This window comes from Engystomops pustulosus, chromosome 6 (assembly GCF_040894005.1).
Source record: "Engystomops pustulosus chromosome 6, aEngPut4.maternal, whole genome shotgun sequence".
Lineage (NCBI taxonomy): Eukaryota > Metazoa > Chordata > Amphibia > Anura > Leptodactylidae > Engystomops > Engystomops pustulosus.
The window spans coordinates 20,071,763-20,090,788 of record NC_092416.1 but is presented as its reverse complement, the minus strand read 5'-3'; the positions used below and the strand labels follow the sequence as shown (position 1 = coordinate 20,090,788).

Sequence of the window (19,026 nt, the reverse complement as noted above, 5' to 3'; positions counted from 1 at the left end):
ATAAGGTGTATGTGACAGAGAAGACCCCATAGCTAACATCTAGCTCGGGTTTTACTTGGGGACTGAGGGTGGGGCAATAAATTTGAAATAACTTGCTTTCACTGCCTTAATAGGAATCACTGAATGTTCATCAAGTGATACAGCATTCCTGAAACTTACTTTTGGACTTTCTGTAGACTCACCATGGATCGTTCTGTAGCTAGGTTTCTGAGCATTAATTCTGAGCAGGAGGAGCTGTAGCAGGAAAATTATGACTCCACCTGCTCGTTCCCCCTCCCCTCTTCTTGTGTCTGAGAGTGAGATGAACTGTGAGAGAAGGAGGCACAGTGGGTGACGCCAGGAGGAGGGCCTGGAGGAGAGGGAAACAGGAAGTTGTGTATATATATACAGAGGGCAGCATGTGGAGCACAGGAAAAGGCTAAGACTCTCGAAGGAGCCAAATATACTTACATGGACAATTCTATAATTTACAGGAAGAGTCTGAACCTGAGAGCCAAAGATGATCCGAACATATTTCATGCTATTGTCATCCTTGAGTGAGTAGTATTCTGGTGCAAATAGTTGGAAAATATGTCAATTCATCAAGTGCAACCAATACATATAAAACCTACTGTGTTAACGTGAAAAAAATGACAAGGTTGATGCTAATAGTCTCACAATAAGGAAACATCCCTTCCCGACTGCAACTAAATGCAACATTAAAAAAATCGTTTTTTCTATGACCAAAAATACTTTTTCAGAGACACTAAATATCTGACATAACAAAATTTTGGTGAGGGTAGCTCCTCCTCTCCTTTAAATGTAGAGGATGCCCCCTGTCTATGGTGATGGTAGAACCTTCTCTCCTCTAGTTGCAGAGGATGCCCCCTGTCTATGGTGATGGTAGAACCTCCTCTCCTTTAGGTGTACAGGATGCCCCCTGTCTATGGTGAAGGTAGGACTGCCTCTACTCTAGGTGCAGAGGAAGCCCCCTGTCTATGGTGATGGTAGAAACCCCTCTCCTCTAGGTGTAGAGGCTGCCCCCTGTCTATGGTGATGGTAGAATCTCCTCTCCTCTAGTTGTAGAGGATGTCCCCTGTCTATGGTGATGGTACAACCTGCTCTCATCTAGCTGTAGAGGTTGTCCCCTGTCTATGGTGATGGTAGAACCTCCTCTCCTCTAGTTGTAGAGGATGTTCCCTGTCTATGGTGAATGTAGAACCTCCTCTCCTCAAGGTGTAGAGGATGCCCCCTGTCTATGGTGATGGTAGAACCTCCTCTCCTCTAGGTGTAGAGGATGGCCCTGTCTATGGTGATGGTATAACCTCCTCTCCTCTAGGTATAGAGGATGTCCCCTGTCGATGGTGATGGTAGAACCTCCTCTCCTCTAGGTGTAGAGGATGTCCCCTGTCTATGGTGATGGTAGAACCTCCTCTCCTCTAGGTGTAGAGGATGTCCCCTGTCTATGGTGATGGTAAAACCACCTCTCCTCTAGGTGTAGAGGATGCCCCCTGTCTATGATGATGGTAGAACTACCTCTCTTCTAGGTGTAGAGGATGCCCCTGTCTATGGTGATGGTAGAACAGCCTAACAGCCTCTCCTCTAGGTGTAGAGGATGCCCCCTGTCTATGATGATGGTAGAACTACCTCTCTTCTAGGTGTAGAGGATGTCCCTTGTCTATGATGATGGTAGAACAGCCTAACAGCCTCTCCTCTAGGTGTAGAGGATGCCCCCTGTCTATGATGATGGTAGAACTACCTCTCTTCTAGGTGTAGAGGATGCCCCTGTCTATGGTGATGGTAGAACAGCCTCTCCTCTAGGTGTAGAGGATGCCCCCTGTCTATTATGATGGTAGAACTACCTCTCTTCTAGGTGTAGAGGATGCCCCCTGTCTATGGTGATGGTAGCACCACCTCTCCTCTAGGTGTAGAGGATGCCCCCTGTCTATGGTGATGGTAGAACCTTCTCTCCTCTAGGTGTAGAGGATGCCCCCTGTCTATGGTGATGGTAGAACCACCTCTCCTCTAGGTGTAGAGGATGCCCCCTGTCTATGGTGATGGTAGAACCTTCTCTCCTCTAGGTGTAGAGGATGCCCCCTGTCTATGGTGATGGTAGAACCACCTCTCCTCTAGGTATAGACGATGCCCCCTGTCTATGGTGATGGTAGAACTACCTCTCTTTTAGGTGTAGAGGATGCCCCCTGTCTATGGTGATGGTAGAACTACCTCTCTTTTAAGGTTAGAGGATACCCCCTGTCTATGGTGATGGTAGCACCACCTCTCCTCTAGGTGTAGAGGATGCCCCCTGTCTATGGTGATGGTAGAACCACCTCTCCTCTAGGTGTAGAGGATGCCCCCTGTCTATGGTGATGGTAGAACCTTCTCTCCTCTAGGTGTAGAGGATGCCCCCTGTCTATGGTGATGGTAGAACCACCTCTCCTCTAGGTATAGACGATGCCCCCTGTCTATGGTGATGGTAGAACAACCTCTCTTTTAGGTGTAGAGGATGCCCCCTGTCTATGGTGATGGTAGAACTACCTCTCTTTTAGGTTTTGAGGATTCTCCCTGTCTATGGTGATGGTATTACAGCCTCTCCTATATGTTTCGAGGATTCCCCCTGTCTATGGTGATGGTAGCACCACCTCTCCTCTAGGTGTAGAGGATGCCCCCTGTCTATGGTGATGGTAGAACCTCCTCTCCTCTAGGTGTAAAGGATGCCTCCTGTCTATGGTGATGGTAGAACCTCCTCTCCTCTAGGTGTAGAGGATGCCTCCTGTCTATGGTGATGGTAGAACCACCTCTCCTCTAAATGTAGAGGATGCCCCCTGTCTATGGTGATGATAGAGCTTCCTCTCCTCTAAGTGTAGAGGATGCCCCCTGTCTATTATGATGGTAGAACTACCTCTCTTCTAGGTGTAGAGGATGCCCCCTGTCTATGGTGATGGTAGAACCTCCTCTCCTCTAGGTGCAGAGGATGCCCCCTGTCTATGGTGATGGTAGAATCTCCTCTCCTCTAGGTGTAGAGGATGCCCCCTGTCTATGGTGATGGTAGAACCTTCTTTCCTCTAGGTGTAGAGGATGCCCCCTGTCTATGGTGATGGTAGAACCACCTCTCCTCTAGGTGTAGAGGATGCCCCCTGTCTATGTTGATGGTAGAACCTTCTCTCCTCTAGGTGTAGAGGATGCCCCCTGTCTATGGTGATGGTAGAACTACCTCTCTTTTAGGTGTAGAGGATGCCCCCTGTCTATGGTGATGGTAGAACTACCTCTCTTTTAGGTTTAGAGGATTCTCCCTGTCTATGTTGATGGTATTACGGCCTCTCCTCTATGTGTCGAGGATGCCCCCTGTCTATGGTGATGGTAGCACCACAACTCCTCTAATTGTAGAGGATGCCCCCTGTCTATGGTGATGGTAAAACCTCCTCTACGTGTACATGATGTTCCATGTCTATGGTGATGGTAGAACCTCCTCTCCTCTAGGTATAGAGGATGCCCCCTGTCTATGATGATGGTAGAACCGCCACTGGTCTAGGTGTAGAGGATGCTCCCTGTCTAGGGTGATGGTAGAACCACCTCTCCTCTAAGTGTAGAGGATGCCCCATGTCTATGGTGATGATAGAGCTTGCTCTCCTCTAAGTGTAGAGGATGCCCCATGTCTATGGTGATGGTAGAACCGCCTCTACTCTAGGTGTAGAGGATGCCCCCCGTCTATGGTGGTGGTAGAGCTGCCTCTCCTCTAGGTGTATAGGATGCCCCCTGTCTATGGTGATGATAGAACCTCCTCTCCTCTAAGTGTAGAGGATGCCCCATGTCTATGGTGATGGTAGAACCGCCTCTTCTCTAGGTGTAGAGGATGCTCCCTGTCTATGGTGATGGTAATACGGCCTCTCCTCTATGTGTCGAGGATGCCCCCTGTCTATGGTGATGGTAGAACCACCTCTCCTCTAGGTGTAGAGGATGTCCCATGTCTATGGTGATGGCGAACTACCTCTCCTCTAGGTGTAGAAGATGTCTCCTGTCTATGGTGATGGTAGAACCACCTCTCCTCTAGGTGTAAAGGATGCCCCCTGTCTATGGTGATGGTAGAACCTCCTCTCCTCTAGGTGTAGAGGATGCCCCCTGTCTATGGTGATGGTAGAATCTCCCCTCCTCTAGGTGTAGAGGATGCCCCTGTCTATGGTGATGGTAGAACCTCCTCTCCTCTAGGTGTAGAGGTTGCCCCCTGTCTATGGTGATGGTAGAATCTCCTCTCCTCTAGGTGTAGAGGATGCCCCCTGTCTATGGTGATGGTATAACCTCCTCTCCTCTAGGTGCAGAGGATGTCCCATGTCTATGGTGATGGTGAACCACCTCTCCTCTAGGTGCAGAAGATGTCTCCTGTCTATGGTGATGATAGAACCACCTCTCCTCTAGGTGTAGAGGATGCCCCATGTCTATGGTGATGGTAGAATCTCCTCTCCTCTAGGTGTAGAGGATGCCCCGTGTCTATGGTAATGGTAGAATCGCCTCTCCTCTAGGTATAGAGGATGCCCCCTGTCTATGGTGATGGTATTACGGCCTCTCCTCTATGTGTCGAGGATGCCCCCTGTCTATAGTGATGGTAGCACCACCTCTCCTCTAGTTGTAGAGGATGCCCCCTGTCTATGGTGATGGTAGAACCTCCTCTCCTCTAGGTGTAGAGAATGTCCCCTTTCTATGATGATGGTAGAACCGCCACTGCCCTAGGTGTAGAGGATGCCCCCTGTCTATGGTGATGGTAGAACCTCCTCACCTCTAAGTGTAGAGGATGCCCCCTGTCTATGGTGATGATAGAGCTTGCTCTCCTCTAAGTGTAGAGGATGCCCCATGTCTATGGTGATGGTAGAACCGCCTCTACTCTAGGTGTAGAGGATGCCTCATGTCTATGGTGATGGTGGAACCGCCTCTCCTCTAGGTGTAGAGGATGCCCCCTGTCTATGGAGATGGTAGAACCTCCTCTCCTCTAGGTGTAGAGGATGCCCCCTGTCTATGGTGATGGTAGAACCACCTCTCCTCTAGGTGTAGAGGATGCCCCGTGTCTATGGTGATGGTAGATCCACCTCTGCCCTAGGTGTAGAGGATGCCCCCTGTCTATGGTGGTGGTAGAGCCGCCTCTCCTCTAGGTGTATAGGATGCCCCCTGTCTATGGTGATGATAGAACCTCCTCTCCTCTAAGTGTAGAGGATGCCCCATGGTTATGGTGATGGTAGAACCACCTCTCCTCTAGGTGTAGAGGATGCCCCCTGTCTATGGTGATGGTAGAACCTCCTCTCCTCTAGGTGTAGAGGATGCCCCCTGTCTATGGTGATGGTAGAACCTCCTCTCCTCTAGGTGCAGAGGATGCCCCCTGTCTATGGTGATGGTAGAATCTCCTCTCCTCTAGGTGTAGAGGATGCCCCCTGTCTATGGTGATGGTAGAACCTCCTCTCCTCTAGGTGTAGAGGATGCCCCCTGTCTATGGTGATGGTAGAACCTCCTCTCCTCTAGGTGTAGAGGATGCCCACTGTCTATGGTGATGGTAGAATCTCCTCTCCTCTAGGTGTAGAGGATGCCCCTGTATATGGTGATGGTAGAACCTCCTCTCCTCTAGGTGTAGAGGTTGCCCCTTGTCTATGGTGATGGTAGAATCTACTCTCCTCTAGGTGTAGAGGATGCCCCCTGTCTATGGTGATGGTAGAACCTCCTCTCCTCTAGGTGCAGAGGATGTCCCATGTCTATGGTGATGGTGAACCACCTCTCCTCTAGGTGCAGAAGATGTCTCCTGTCTATGGTGATGGTAGAACCACCTCTCCTCTAGGTGTAGAGGATGCCCCCTGTCTATGGTGATGTCAGAACCTCCTCTCCTCTAGGTGTAGAGGATGCCCCATGTCTATGGTGATGGTTGAATCTCCTCTCCTCTAGGTGTAGAGGATGCCCCCTGTCTATGGTAATGGTAGAATCGCCTCTCCTCTAGGTATAGAGGATGCCCCCTGTCTATGGTGATGGTATTACGGCCTCTCCTCTATGTGTCGAGGATGCCTTCTGTCTATTGTGATGGTAGCACCACCTCTCCTCTAGTTGTAGAGGATGCCCCCTGTCTATGGTGATGGTAGCACCACCTCTTCTCTATTTGTAGAGGATGCCCCTTGTCTATGGTGATGGTAGAACCTTCTCTCCTCTAGGTGTACGTGATGCCCCATGTCTATGGTGATGGTAGAACCTCCTCTCCTCTAGGTGTAGAGAATGTCCCCTGTCTATGATGATGGTAGAACCGCCACTGCCCTAGGTGTAGAGGATGCCCCCTGTCTATGGTGATGGTAGAACCACCTCTTCTCTAAGTGTAGAGGATGCCCCCTGTCTTTGGTGATGATAGAGCTTGCTCTCCTCTAAGTGTAGAGGATGCCCCATGTCTATGGTGATGGTAGAACCTCCTCTCCTCTAGGTGTAGAGGATGTTCCCTGTCTATGGTGATGGTAGAACCACCTCTCCTCTAGGTGTAGAGGATGCCCCCTGTCTATGGAGATGGTAGAACCTCCTCTCCTCTAGGTGTAGAGGATGCCCCCTGTCTATGATGATGGTAGAACCACCTCTCCTCTAGGTGTAGATGATGCCCCCTGTCTATGGTGATGGTAGAACCACCTCTGCCCTAGGTGTAGAGGATGCCCCCTGTCTATGGTGGTGGTAGAGCCGCCTCTCCTCTAGGTGTAGAGGATGCCCCCTGTCTATGGTGATGATAGAACCTCCTCTCCTCTAAGTGTAGAGGATGCCCCATGGTTATGGTGATGGTAGAACCAACTCTCCTCTAGGTGTAGAGGATGACCCCTGTCTATGGTGATGGTAGAACCTCCTCTCCTCTAGGTGTAGAGGATGCCCCCTGTCTATGGTGATGGTAGAATCTCCTCTCCTCTAGGTGTAGAGGATGCTCTCTGTCTATGGTGATGGTAGAACCTCCTCTCCTCTAGGAGCAGAGGATGTCCCATGTCTATGGTGATGGCGAACCACCTCTCCTCTAGGTGCAGAAGATGTCTCCTGTCTAGGGTGATGGTAGAACCACCTCTCCTCTAGGTCTAGAGGATGCCCCCTGTCTATGGTGATGGTAGAACCTCCTCTCCTCTAGGTGTAGAGGATGCCCCCTGTCTATGGTGATGGTAGAATCTCCTCTCCTCTAGGTGTAGAGGATGCCCCTGTCTATGGTGATGGTAGAACCTCCTCTCCTCTAGGTGTAGAGGTTGCCCCCTGTCTATGGTGATGGTAGAATCTCCTCTCCTCTAGGTGTAGAGGATGCCCCCTGTCTATGGAGATGGTAGAATCTCCTCTCCTCTAGGTGTAGAGGATGTCCCTGTCTATGGTGATGGTAGAACCTCCTCTCCTCTAAGTGCAGAGGATGTCCCCTGTCTATGGTGATGGTGAACCACCTCTCCTCTAGGTGCAGAAGATGTCTCCTGTCTATGGTGATGGTAGAACCACCTCTCCTCTAGGTGTAGAGGATGCCCCCTGTCTATGGTGATGGTAGAACCTCCTCTCTTCTAGGTGTAGAGGATGCCCCCTGTCTATGGTGATGGTAGAATCTCCTCTCCTCTAGGTGTAGAGGATGTCCCATGTCTATGGTGATGGTTAACCACCTCTCCTCTAGGTGTAGAGGATGCCCCCTGTCTATGGTGATGGTAGAACCTCCTCTCTTCTAGGTGTAGAGGATGCCCCCTGTCTATGGTGATGGTAGAATCTCCTCTCCTCTAGGTGTAGAGGATGTCCCATGTCTATGGTGATGGTTAACCACCTCTCCTCTAGGTGTAGAGGATGTCCCCTGTCTATGGTAATGGTAGAATCGCCTCTCCTCTAGGTGTAGAGGATGCCCCCTGTCTATGTTGATTGTAGAACCGCCTCTGCCCTAGGTGTAGAGGATGTCCACTTTCTATGGTGATTGTAGAACCGCCTCTGCCCTAGGTGTAGAGGATGCTCTGCTTCCAATATTTTTACATTGCACAGTCTTTTTCAGAGCTAGATAACTCCAAGTTTTGTAAACGTTCTAGTTGAATTTTGTCCTTTTTATACATTGGTGCCCAAAACTGTACACAATGGGGCACATTTACTTAACCGGTAACCGGAGTTCACCGAAAGTGCAACTATAATGCAGTGTGCGGTGATTTACTGAAATTGTGCGCCTGATATCCTGCATGTGTCGCTTCCCCGCTCAGCTCTGACAGAGTTCACCATCTTTATAGTGGAGCATCTAAGTGCTTTGGCTTTGACACAATTTGAAAGTTAAATCCCACGTTCTGTCCGATGGTACGCCCCCCAGTTTGTGTTGCATGGAAGCCAGCGCAGCGCTGGCACAAAAAATGTTGCATCTGCCACAAAGTGCACAGCGCTACTCTGAGTAAATGAGCCCCAATATTCCATGTGTGGCCTGACCAGTGACTTGTCTGGGTCGGCTCCAGGTTTCAGTAGGCCCCTGGGCGACAGAGCCACAGTGGGCCCCTTTGCAGTGAACTCACGTGGCGGGATTACAAATTCCGAAACTAATACAGTCTCCTGTTCCCTAAAATATTCCTTAGTTTATCATCCCAAACATCATGGTTATTTTATATACAGCCCCTCTCAACCACTAGGGAATCCTTATGTGCTTCTTATCCCTGGGCCCCAGCACATTCCCAGCCATGCCCAGTGCTGGTGCCAGCCCTGATAAAGGTACAACTATATCCTTATTGTGTGAATCTATTTCTCTCTTGATACGTCCCATATTTTTTTATTCTTTAGCAGCTGACACCTGGCACAGATCACTAAAATTATGTTTACTGTCCAACAATTCCCCCAAGTATATTTCAGCTGCAGCTTTACCCAGTAGTTCACTATTTAGTACATAATTGTCCAGTTATTTCTTCAACCCAAGTCCATTTGGTTTAGTTTAGAGGTAAAGCAACAGTGAATATCTGGTTCTTTTTGGGGAATGTAAATTCTCAGTCGTCTCATCTTTATCCCTTGCCTTATCATTCCAGGACAAATACATCAAAGTTATAGAGGGAGGAGTGTAATATAGAGGATACTTACCTACCCTCAGTAGTTCCTCTCATACATCTCATCTTGTTGGATGCTGATACTATTATATCCTATGTCCTCTGGTTAATCTCTAAAACGTCTCATTGTACATGTTGGATTTTTCTTAACCCCCCAATGATTTTCATTTTGTCTTTCATCTTTTAGGTCTGCTCCTCCTGATGGTAACCACAGAAGACCCCAAGGGTAAGGATTTAATGTTCTTATTCATTTGGTCTCTTCTTGTCTCAGTTTTACTCCTTAGAAATCATCTTTTGTGTAAGAGTAACCAGATGGCTGATTTATCTTATTGGAGAAAAGTGCTACTATTATTATAGTGTAATTACATTTTTTACTTTATTATTACTTTTTGCAGATACATGTGAAGAAGGAAAAAAACATAATGCATGTGGGAGCCCCTGTCCCCCAACATGCAATAACTTTCAGCCTAAATGTCCCTTTAAATGTACAGCAGGATGTTTCTGCACGGGAGACACCATAGATAATGGAAACGGAAAATGTGTGAAGAAGGAAGACTGCTGCACCGAGGGGAACACTACATATTCCGATTGTGGCAAGAACTGCGGGAACGTCTGCCCTTCACCATTCAGAGTTGGAATAGTATGTCCAACAGAGTGTGGTCCGGGCTGCTTCTGTATCGATGGATATCAGCACTTGTCATATGGCTCCGAGAGATGCGTCCTTCCTAAGGACTGCCCCATAATAAAACTACAGTAATCCATTACATTGTCCACATGTGAGGAGACCTTGTCCAAGGCTATAGAGATGTGTCTAATAAAAATCATAGTCAAACATTGTTCTTCTATATCCGAGGCTGCTACTACATACACATACATGTCATGCCCACACATCTGACTACATACTTATCTGTGTGAGTACAAGCGCACCTCTTCTTTCTGCATAGTATGAGGCAGACTTTTTAAAAAAATGTATACCCACTTTGTCCGGGGATCCCGGTGTCCCGTGGCGCCAGAGCCACTCCGCTCCATCTACTTCCGAGTAGTGGAGATGCCCAACAGTCCACTGCACTAGGCGCTGAGACATAGGGGGTCATCTACTAAGGGCCCAATTCGCGTTTTCCCTACGTGTTACCCGAATATTTCCGATTTGCACCGATATTCCCTGTATTGCCCCTGGATTTTGGCGCATCGGCGCAGGCATGCACGCGACGGAAATCGGGGGGCGTGGCTGAACAAAAACCTGACGGATTCGGAAAAACCGCCGCATTTAAAAAACCGTAAGTGTCGCGGAGCTTGCACTTACCTTCATCCAGGATAGGCCGGTGTATTTGAGTGCGTTTCGATGCTCTTCAGCGCAGCAGCGCCACGTGGTGGACGTCGGAGGAACTACCTTGATGAATCCCGGCCGGACCCGAATCCACCGCAGAGAACGCGCCGCTGGATCGTGAGCGGACCGGGTAAGTAAATCTGCCCCAGTGTGACAATTGGGCATGCCTAGCTGCCAGAAAGTAGACAGAACAGAGCCTCCGTGTCCCTCTAAACATAAAGGGGCACAACTACGATGGACCCTGGTGCAGGACACCTGGAGCATCTGACGAGGTGAATAAACATTTTTATTTAAAAAGCGTGACCCAGCCCGGCTCCAAGACAACCACTTTAAGCTAGAGGTTACACCAAATGTAATCCAGACAGTGGTACACAAAACCAAATTATAAATCTCAAAAAATGTAACTTTAACCGCGCTCCAGGTAAACGGTACCAAATACGAGGATTTCACTACATCGAGGAGTATGCAAGACACTTGGAAATGATCCATTTAAAGAAAGGAATCTATTAGTGTGTGAACTATACTTACCGGAAGCGCGGTTAAAGTTACATTTTTTTTTATTTGTTCAAACCCGTTGTACCTGAATAGGGAGGTATTTTAACCAGCAGCACCCACATAATGTAGGGAGAACCAGTGCCAGTGGGGTATATATAACTTGTTATTCTAAATTACAATTCATATTCTAAACTTTCTCCTATTACATTTTAGACTTCCTGCTGGTCTAGCTGGTACAGTGGCAGTGGTGTTAGCCTAGCTGCTGGTCTAGCTGGCACAGTGGCAGTGGTATTAGCCTAGCTGCTGGTCTAGCTGGCACAGTGGTAGTGGTGTTAGCCTAGCAGCTGGTCTAGCTGGCACAGTGGCAGTGGTGTTACCCTAGCTGCTGGCCTAGCTGGCACAGTGGTAGTGGTGTTAGCCTAGCTGCTGGTCTAGCTGGTACAGTGGCAGTGGTGTTAGCCTAGCTGCTGGCCTAGATGGCACAGTGGCAGTGGTATTAGTCTAGTTGCTGGTCTAGCTGGTACAGTGGTAGTGGTGTTAGCCTAGTTGCTGGTCTAGCTGGCACAATGGTAGTGGTGTTAGCCTAGCTGCTGGTCTAGCTGGTACAGTGGTAGTGGTGTTAGCCTAGCTGCTGGTCTAGCTGGCACAGTGGCAGTGGTGTTAGCCTAGCTGCTGGCCTAGCTAGCACAGTGGTAGTGGTGTTAGCCTAGTTGCTGGTCTAGCTGGCACACTGGCAGTGGTGTTAGTCTAGCTGCTGGTCTAGCTGGTACAGTGGTAGTGGTGTTAGTCTAGCTGCTGGTATAGCTGGCACAGTGGTAGTGGTGTTAGCCTAGCTGCTGGTCTAGCTGGCACAGTGGTAGTGGTGTTAGCCTAGCTGCTGGCCTAGCTAGCACAGTGGTAGTGTTGTTAGCCTAGTTGCTGGTCTAGCTGGCACACTGGCAGTGGTGTTAGTCTAGCTGCTGGTATAGCTGGTACAGTGGTAGTGGTGTTAGTCTAGCTGCTGGTATAGCTGGCACAGTGGTAGTGGTGTTAGCCTAGCTGCTGGTCTAGCTGGGACACTGGCAGTGGTGTTAGCCTAGATGCTGGTCTAGCTGGTACAGTGGCAGTGGTGTTAGTCTAGCTGCTGGTATAAATGGCACAGTGGTAGTGGTGTTAGCCTAGCTGCTGGTATAGCTGGCACAGTGGTAGTGGTGTTATCCTAGCTGCTGGTCTAGCTGGCACAGTGGTAGTGGTGTTAGCCTAGCTGCTGGCCTAGATGGCACAGTGGCAGTGGTATTAGTCTAGTTGCTGGTCTAGCTGGTACAGTGGTAGTGGTGTTAGCCTAGTTGCTGGTCTAGCTGGCACAATGGTAGTGGTGTTAGCCTAGCTGCTGGTCTAGCTGGTACAGTGGTAGTGGTGTTAGCCTAGCTGCTGGTCTAGCTGGCACAGTGGCAGTGGTGTTAGCCTAGCTGCTGGCCTAGCTAGCACAGTGGTAGTGGTGTTAGCCTAGTTGCTGGTCTAGCTGGCACACTGGCAGTGGTGTTAGTCTAGCTGCTGGTCTAGCTGGTACAGTGGTAGTGGTGTTAGTCTAGCTGCTGGTATAGCTGGCACAGTGGTAGTGGTGTTAGCCTAGCTGCTGGTCTAGCTGGCACAGTGGTAGTGGTGTTAGCCTAGCTGCTGGCCTAGCTAGCACAGTGGTAGTGGTGTTAGCCTAGTTGCTGGTCTAGCTGGCACACTGGCAGTGGTGTTAGTCTAGCTGCTGGTCTAGCTGGTACAGTGGTAGTGGTGTTAGTCTAGCTGCTGGTCTAGCTGGGACACTGGCAGTGGTGTTAGCCTAGCTGCTGGTCTAGCTGGTACAGTGGCAGTGGTGTTAGTCTAGCTGCTGGTATAAATGGCACAGTGGTAGTGGTGTTAGCCTAGCTGCTGGTATAGCTGGCACAGTGGTAGTGGTGTTAGCCTAGCTGCTGGTCTAGCTGGGACACTGGCAGTGGTGTTAGCCTAGCTGCTGGTCTAGCTGGTACAGTGGTAGTGGTGTTAGCCTAGTTGCTGGCCTGGCTGGTACAGTGGTAGTGGTGTTAGCCTAGTTGCTGGTCTAGCTGGTACAGTGGTAGTGGTGTTAGCCTAGTTGCTGGTCAAGCTGGCACAGTGGCAGTGGTGTTAGTCTAGCTGCTGGTCTAGATAACACAGTGGCAGTGGTGTTAGCCTAGTTGCTGGTCTAGCTGGCACAGTGACTGTGGTATTAGTCTAGTTGCTGGTCTAGCTGGCACAGTGGTAGTGGTGTTAGCCTAGTTGCTGGTCTAGCTGGCACAGTGACTGTGGTATTAGTCTAGTTGCTGGTCTAGCCTAGCTGCTGGTCTAGCTGGCACAGTGGTAGTGGTGTTAGCCTAGCTGCTGGTCTAGCTGGCACAGTGGCAGTGGTGTTAGCCTAGCTGCTGGTCTAGCTGGTACAGTGATAGTGGTGTTAGCCTTGTTGCTGGTCTAGCTGGCACAATGGTAGTGGTGTTAGCCTAACTGCTGGTCTAGCTGGTACAGTGGTAGTGGTGTTAGCCTAGCTGCTGGTCTAGCTGGCACAGTGGCAGTGGTGTTAGCCTAGTTGCTGGTCTAGCTGGCACACTGGCAGTGGTGTTAGTCTAGCTGCTGGTATAGCTGGCACAGTGGTAGTGGTGTTAGCCTAGCTGCTGGTCTAGCTGGTACAGTGGCAGTGGTGTTGGCCTAGCTGCTGGCCTAGCTGGCACAGTGGTAGTGGTGTTAGCCTAGTTGCTGGTCTAGCTGGCACAGTGGCAGTGGTGTTAGTCTAGCTGCTGGTATAGCTGGCACAGTGGTAGTGGTGTTAGCCTAGCTGCTGGTCTAGCTGGTACAGTGGTAGTGGTGTTAGTCTAGCTGCTGGTCTAGCTGGCACACTGGCAGTGGTGTTAGCCTAGCTGCTGGTCTAGCTGGTACAGTGGCAGTGGTGTTAGTCTAGCTGCTGGTCTAGCTGGGACACTGGCAGTGGTGTTAGCCTAGCTGCTGATCTAGCTGGCACAGTGGCAGTGGTGTTAGCCTAGCTGCTGGTATAGATGGCACAGTGGCAGTGGTGTTAGTCTAGCTGCTGGTCTAGCTGGTACAGTGGCAGTGGTGTTAGTCTAGCTGCTGGTATAAATGGCACAGTGGTAGTGGTGTTAGCCTAGTTGCTGGCCTGGCTGGTACAGTGGTAGTGGTGTTAGCCTAGCTGCTGGTCTAGCTGGCACAGTGGTAGTGGTGTTAGCCTAGCTGCTGGCCTAGCTGGCACAGTGGCAGTGGTGTTAGTCTAGCTGCTGGTATAAATGGCACAGTGGTAGTGGTGTTAGCCTAGTTGCTGGCCTGGCTGGTACAGTGGTAGTGGTGTTAGCCTAGCTGCTGGTCTAGCTGGCACAGTGGTAGTGGTGTTAGCCTAGCTGCTGGTCTAGCTGGCACAGTGGCAGTGGTGTTAGCCTAACTGCTGGTCTAGCTGGCACAGTGGCAGTGGTGTTAGCCTAGTTGCTGGTCTAGCTGGCACACTGGCAGTGGTGTTAGTCTAGCTGCTGGTCTAGCTGGCACAGTTGTAGTGGTGTTAGCCTAGTTGCTGGTCTAGCTGGCACACTGGCAGTGGTGTTAGTCTAGCTGCTGGTATAGCTGGCACAGTGGTAGTGGTGTTAGCCTAGCTGCTGGCCTAGCTGGTACAGTGGCAGTGGTGTTAGCCTAGCTGCTGGTCTAGCTGGCACAGTGGTAGTGGTGTTAGCCTAGTTGCTGGTCTAGCTGGCACAGTGGTAGTGGTGTTAGCCTAGCTGCTGGTCTAGCTGGTACAGTGGTAGTGGTGTTAGCCTAGCTGCTGGTCTAGCTGGCACAGTGGTAGTGGTGTTAGCCTAGCTGCTGGCCTAGCTGGCACAGTGGTAGTGGTGTTAGCCTAGTTGCTGGTCTAGCTGGCACACTGGCAGTGGTGTTAGTCTAGCTGCTGGTATAGCTGGCACAGTGGTAGTGGTGTTAGTCTAGCTGCTGGTCTAGCTGGTACAGTGGCAGTGGTGTTGGCCTAGCTGCTGGTCTAGCTGGCACACTGGCAGTGGTGTTAGCCTAGCTGCTGATCTAGCTGGCACAGTGGCAGTGGTGTTAGCCTAGCTGCTGGTATAGATGGCACAGTGGCAGTGGTGTTAGTCTAGCTACAGGCCGAGCTGGTACAGTGGCAGTGGTGTTAGTCTAGCTGCTGGTATAAATGGCACAGTGGTAGTGGTGTTAGCCTAGTTGCTGGCCTGGCTGGTACAGTGGTAGTGGTGTTAGCCTAGTTGCTGGTCTAGCTGGCACAGTGGTAGTGGTGTTAGCCTAGTTGCTGGTCAAGCTGGCACAGTGGCAGTGGTGTTATCATAGCTGCTGGTCTAGCTGGCACAGTGTTAGTGGTGTTATCCTAGCTGCTGGTCTAGCTGGCACAGTGGCAGTGGTGTTAGTCTAGCTGCTGGTCTAGCTGGCACAGTGGCAGTGGTGTTAGCCTAGTTGCTGGTCTAGCTGGCACAGTGGCAGTGGTGTTATCCTAGCTGCTGGTATAGATGGCACAGTGACAGTGGTGTTACTCTAGCTGCTGGTCTAGCTGGCACAGTGGCAGTGGTGTTAGCCTAGCTGCTGGTCTAGCTGGCACAGTGGCAGTGGTGTTATCATAGCTGCTGGTCTAGCTGGCACAGTGGCAGTGGTGTTAGCCTAGTTGCTGGTCTGGCTAGCACAGTGGCAGTGGTGTTAGTCTAGCTGCTGGTCTAACTGGCACAGTGGCAGTGGTGTTAGTCTAGCTGCTGGTCTAGCTGGTACAGTGGCAGTGGTGTTAGTCTAGCTGCTGGTATAAATGGCACAGTGTCAGTGGTGTTAGTCTAGCTGCTGGTCTGGTTGGCACAGTGGCAGTGGTGTTGGCCTAGTTGCTGGTCTGGCTGGCACACTGGCAGTGGTGTTAGTCTAGCTGCTGGCCTAGCTGGCACAGTGGCAGTGGTGTTAGTCTAGCTGCTGGCCTAGCTGGCACAGTGGCAGAGTTGTTAGTTTAGTTGCTGGTTTGGCTTGCACAGTGGTAGTGGTGTTAGCCTAGCTGCTGGTCTAGCTGGCACAGTGGTAGTGGTGTTAGCCTAGTTGCTGGTCTGGCTGGCACAGTGGCAGTGGTGTTAGCCTAGCTGCTGGCCTAGCTGGCACAGTGGCAGAGTTGTTAGTTTAGCTGCTGGTTTGGATGGCACAGTGGCAGCGGTGTTAGCCTAGTGTTAGGTCTGATAGGCACAGTGGCAGTGGTTTTAGTCTAGCTGCTGGTTTGGATGGCACAGTGGCAGTGGTGTTAGTCTAGCTGCTGGTTTGGATGGCACAGTGGCAGTGGTGTTGGCCCAGCTACCGGCCAAGATGGCAAAGTCAGTGGCAGTGGTGTTAGCCTAGCCTAGCATGAAAAGCATGCTGCATGTAGATTGTGATTGAGTACTGCTTGGTGGGCATTCTCTCACTGATATAAGTGAATCACTGTCACAGTGCAAAATCCCACCCTGGGGCCTGGCCTTTCTTTGGTGGTTGTAGACAGTCGGGGTCCAGAATACCGGAGTGGTTGGCTTATGTGGCCTTGAACACGCTGTAGTCACGGTGCTAGGTATTGGGACCAGACGATTTTCCTACAATCTGGCAGGTCTCCAGCAGGTGGTGTGTGTAAGAAATATGGAGGGAGAGGTTGAAGTACTGGTTCTCCCTGGGGTAACCCCTGAGTGTCTGTAGGATGAGTCTCTTGGTGATGGATCGGGAGCCGTGGTGGTAGACAGCCGTATCCAGGGATCAGATGAAGGCAACGTTGTGCAAAATAACTTACAGTTCTTTATTCAACTTCAAACAACAGGCAACAGCCCTGACATCAGAAGCAGGTTCAGCAGGCTGGAAAGCTGGTAGGAGATAGCTGGTACGCAGGACGGGTTGCTCGCAGCCAGGTAGTAACTTCAGATGCCTGTAACTTCCAGCTCACATCCGGTGCAGTTGGAGGATCATCTTTTGAAACAGAAGCTCTCACCGGAGGGATCGTCCCATGGCAGGTAGTGAGGCAGGCAAGTAGAAGATCCTGGCCAATCACAGCCAGAGTCAATAGGTATGAGCATCAATTTGTCGTAGTTGGCTCCACGGCTGCCAGCCCAGCAAAACCCCCTAACCTAAAAGCAATCCCGCTCATCTCTACTTATCAACTAAAACCACCACGGTGACACTATATTGTACCAGACTCCTTTAAGGAATAAATTACACGGCTGCAATAGTCTGCACAGAAGTATTGGCAAATGTTTTCAATGTCATATGATAGTCTTAAGTAACAGGAGGAAATACCAAAACCCCTCCAGCTATTTACCATGGAGAATATTGGACTCTATTGTTCACTCTTGGCTCGCTCTGACTCCTCCAGGGCACCCACTACCTGGCACATCAGTGATCTGGGTCATGGAATATTCCCCTGGACTGGGTCTTCCTTCTATATTTTCAGAAGGTTTGTATCAGAAGATTTGATTATTTGTCCAAAACATTCCCAATCGTCTTGTGCTTGACTCATTTTAGTTTAGGGTATTACTGCTGAATATTGGGCCTGAAGCTGCTTTTGCTTCTAAAAAAGAAAGTTACGTGGCAGATTTTCCTTCTGTCTGTGTGCAGTGTATGGGAGCAGGTGTGCACCAGCCATGAGGTCAGTTGAGCCTCTTCCTTCAGGCAGCACCAGATAAAGCTGTCAGGCTCCAGGGGTAGAGGACTAACTGGACCACTGCAGATGATGACCTAAGTCGACACTTGGGACCAGAGTCTAAGTGGCACACGGTTTTCCCCAGAGCCTGCCACAAAGCGGGTTTGACTTGTTGCGGCGTGGTACCACCAGGTCATTCCACGGGAGCAACTTTGTCTGTGGTGGCTGCCAAGGTGAGGTACAGAAAAGGACTGCAGGTTCGTGGTCAGGGACAGGCAGGAGGTCAAGACAGGCAGTAAAGGTTCAGGGTCAGATGCAGATGCAGAGCAGAAGGTCAGGGCTGGCAGTGGAGGAGCGTAAAAAAGAACAGGTCTGGGGACACTAGGAGCCGGGGATGCGAGCACAGAGCTGATGGACCGGAGGCAGGAACGAGGACAGGTGAGAAGCACGGGCATTGTGCAGGCTGGCACAGAGGGATACGAGTTAGCCTGCCACCAGCGATATGGGTCCTGGGAGCACCCGTGACTAAAGATTGGGGACAGCATCAGGGGTGTAATTAACTACTACAAAACAGGAACTGGGAATTAAAAATAGTGGGGCACATTTACTTACCCGTCCTGCTTGATACCCGAAAGTGCATTGTCCGACCAGAATGCACATCTGCCGCGATTCAGGAAGATATCCTGCATGTGTGTCGCCTTCTTCTTCCTGGTCTATTTAAGTGCATTGTCATTGTCTGGTGTATTTAAGTGCATTACGCCCCCCGATTTCTGTGAAATGAAAGCCGGCACTGCTGCACCAAAATCCAATCGCATGTGACACAATTCCCTGCTAAATCCCTGTCACAGTGGCACAAATCCTGAAAATGTCTGGAAGTCCGATGGAAATGTGATCCGCGGACCCTTAGTAAATAAGCCCCAGTGTCTCTTCATACTTGATGCTAGCATTGAAGTAAGACACTACATGGAGAACCCAAATACTAAAAAATAACCTTATATTTTACTACTGGACTGTCAGAGGGGCTGACATTGTATAGCTCGCCTCAGGCAGAGTTTAAAGGACATCTACTACCAGGATGAAAGATTGTAAACCAAACATAATGACATACTGGTGTGTGCCCCTTGTTATGATCCGCTCTTCTTTTAGTTCCTTATGTCTTTGATTTAAGGCTTTAAAAATTATGCAAATGAGCCCGAGGAGTTCCGGATTCCATAGCTGTTAATTGTGCCCGGAGCTCCTCAGACTCATTTGCATAATTTTCAAAGCCTGTTTTTAATAAAAATAAGGGCATAAGAATCTAAAAGAAGAGCGCAAAGGGGGGCACACACTTGCATGTCAGTGTGATGGTTTACAATCCCCAATCCTGGAAGTAGATTTCCTTTAAGTTCACTCCTGTATGGGAGACATAATGGGGCACATTTACTATTGACCTTTTGCCTGTTTTCCGTCGGACGTTGCACTTTTTTTCTAGTGCAAACTGCTTGTACATAAGAAGTGTAAATGCCACATTTGTGTGGCACACAATCCTTTTTGTTTCACGGCTACACTGTTCTACTTGCAACACAAATTTCTGCACTGAATGGGGCTCA

At 50.0% G+C, this 19,026-nt stretch overlaps 1 protein-coding gene across 2 annotated transcripts in view; it reads left to right on the top strand.

Annotated features, from left to right (window-relative positions):
• The window catches only part of LOC140134626 (zonadhesin-like), a 29,303-nt gene extending 19,481 nt beyond the window's left edge, over nt 1-9,822 (top strand). For both annotated transcript variants that reach the window (XM_072155071.1, XM_072155072.1), the window contains 3 exons: nt 474-536; nt 9,178-9,216; nt 9,386-9,822. In XM_072155071.1, the coding sequence (XP_072011172.1) occupies nt 500-536; nt 9,178-9,216; nt 9,386-9,747 (438 nt within the window). In that variant the 5' untranslated portion in view covers nt 474-499 and the 3' untranslated portion in view covers nt 9,748-9,822. The remainder of the gene's footprint in view (nt 1-473; nt 537-9,177; nt 9,217-9,385) is intronic.
• Nucleotides 9,823-19,026: the final 9,204 nt, after the last annotated feature.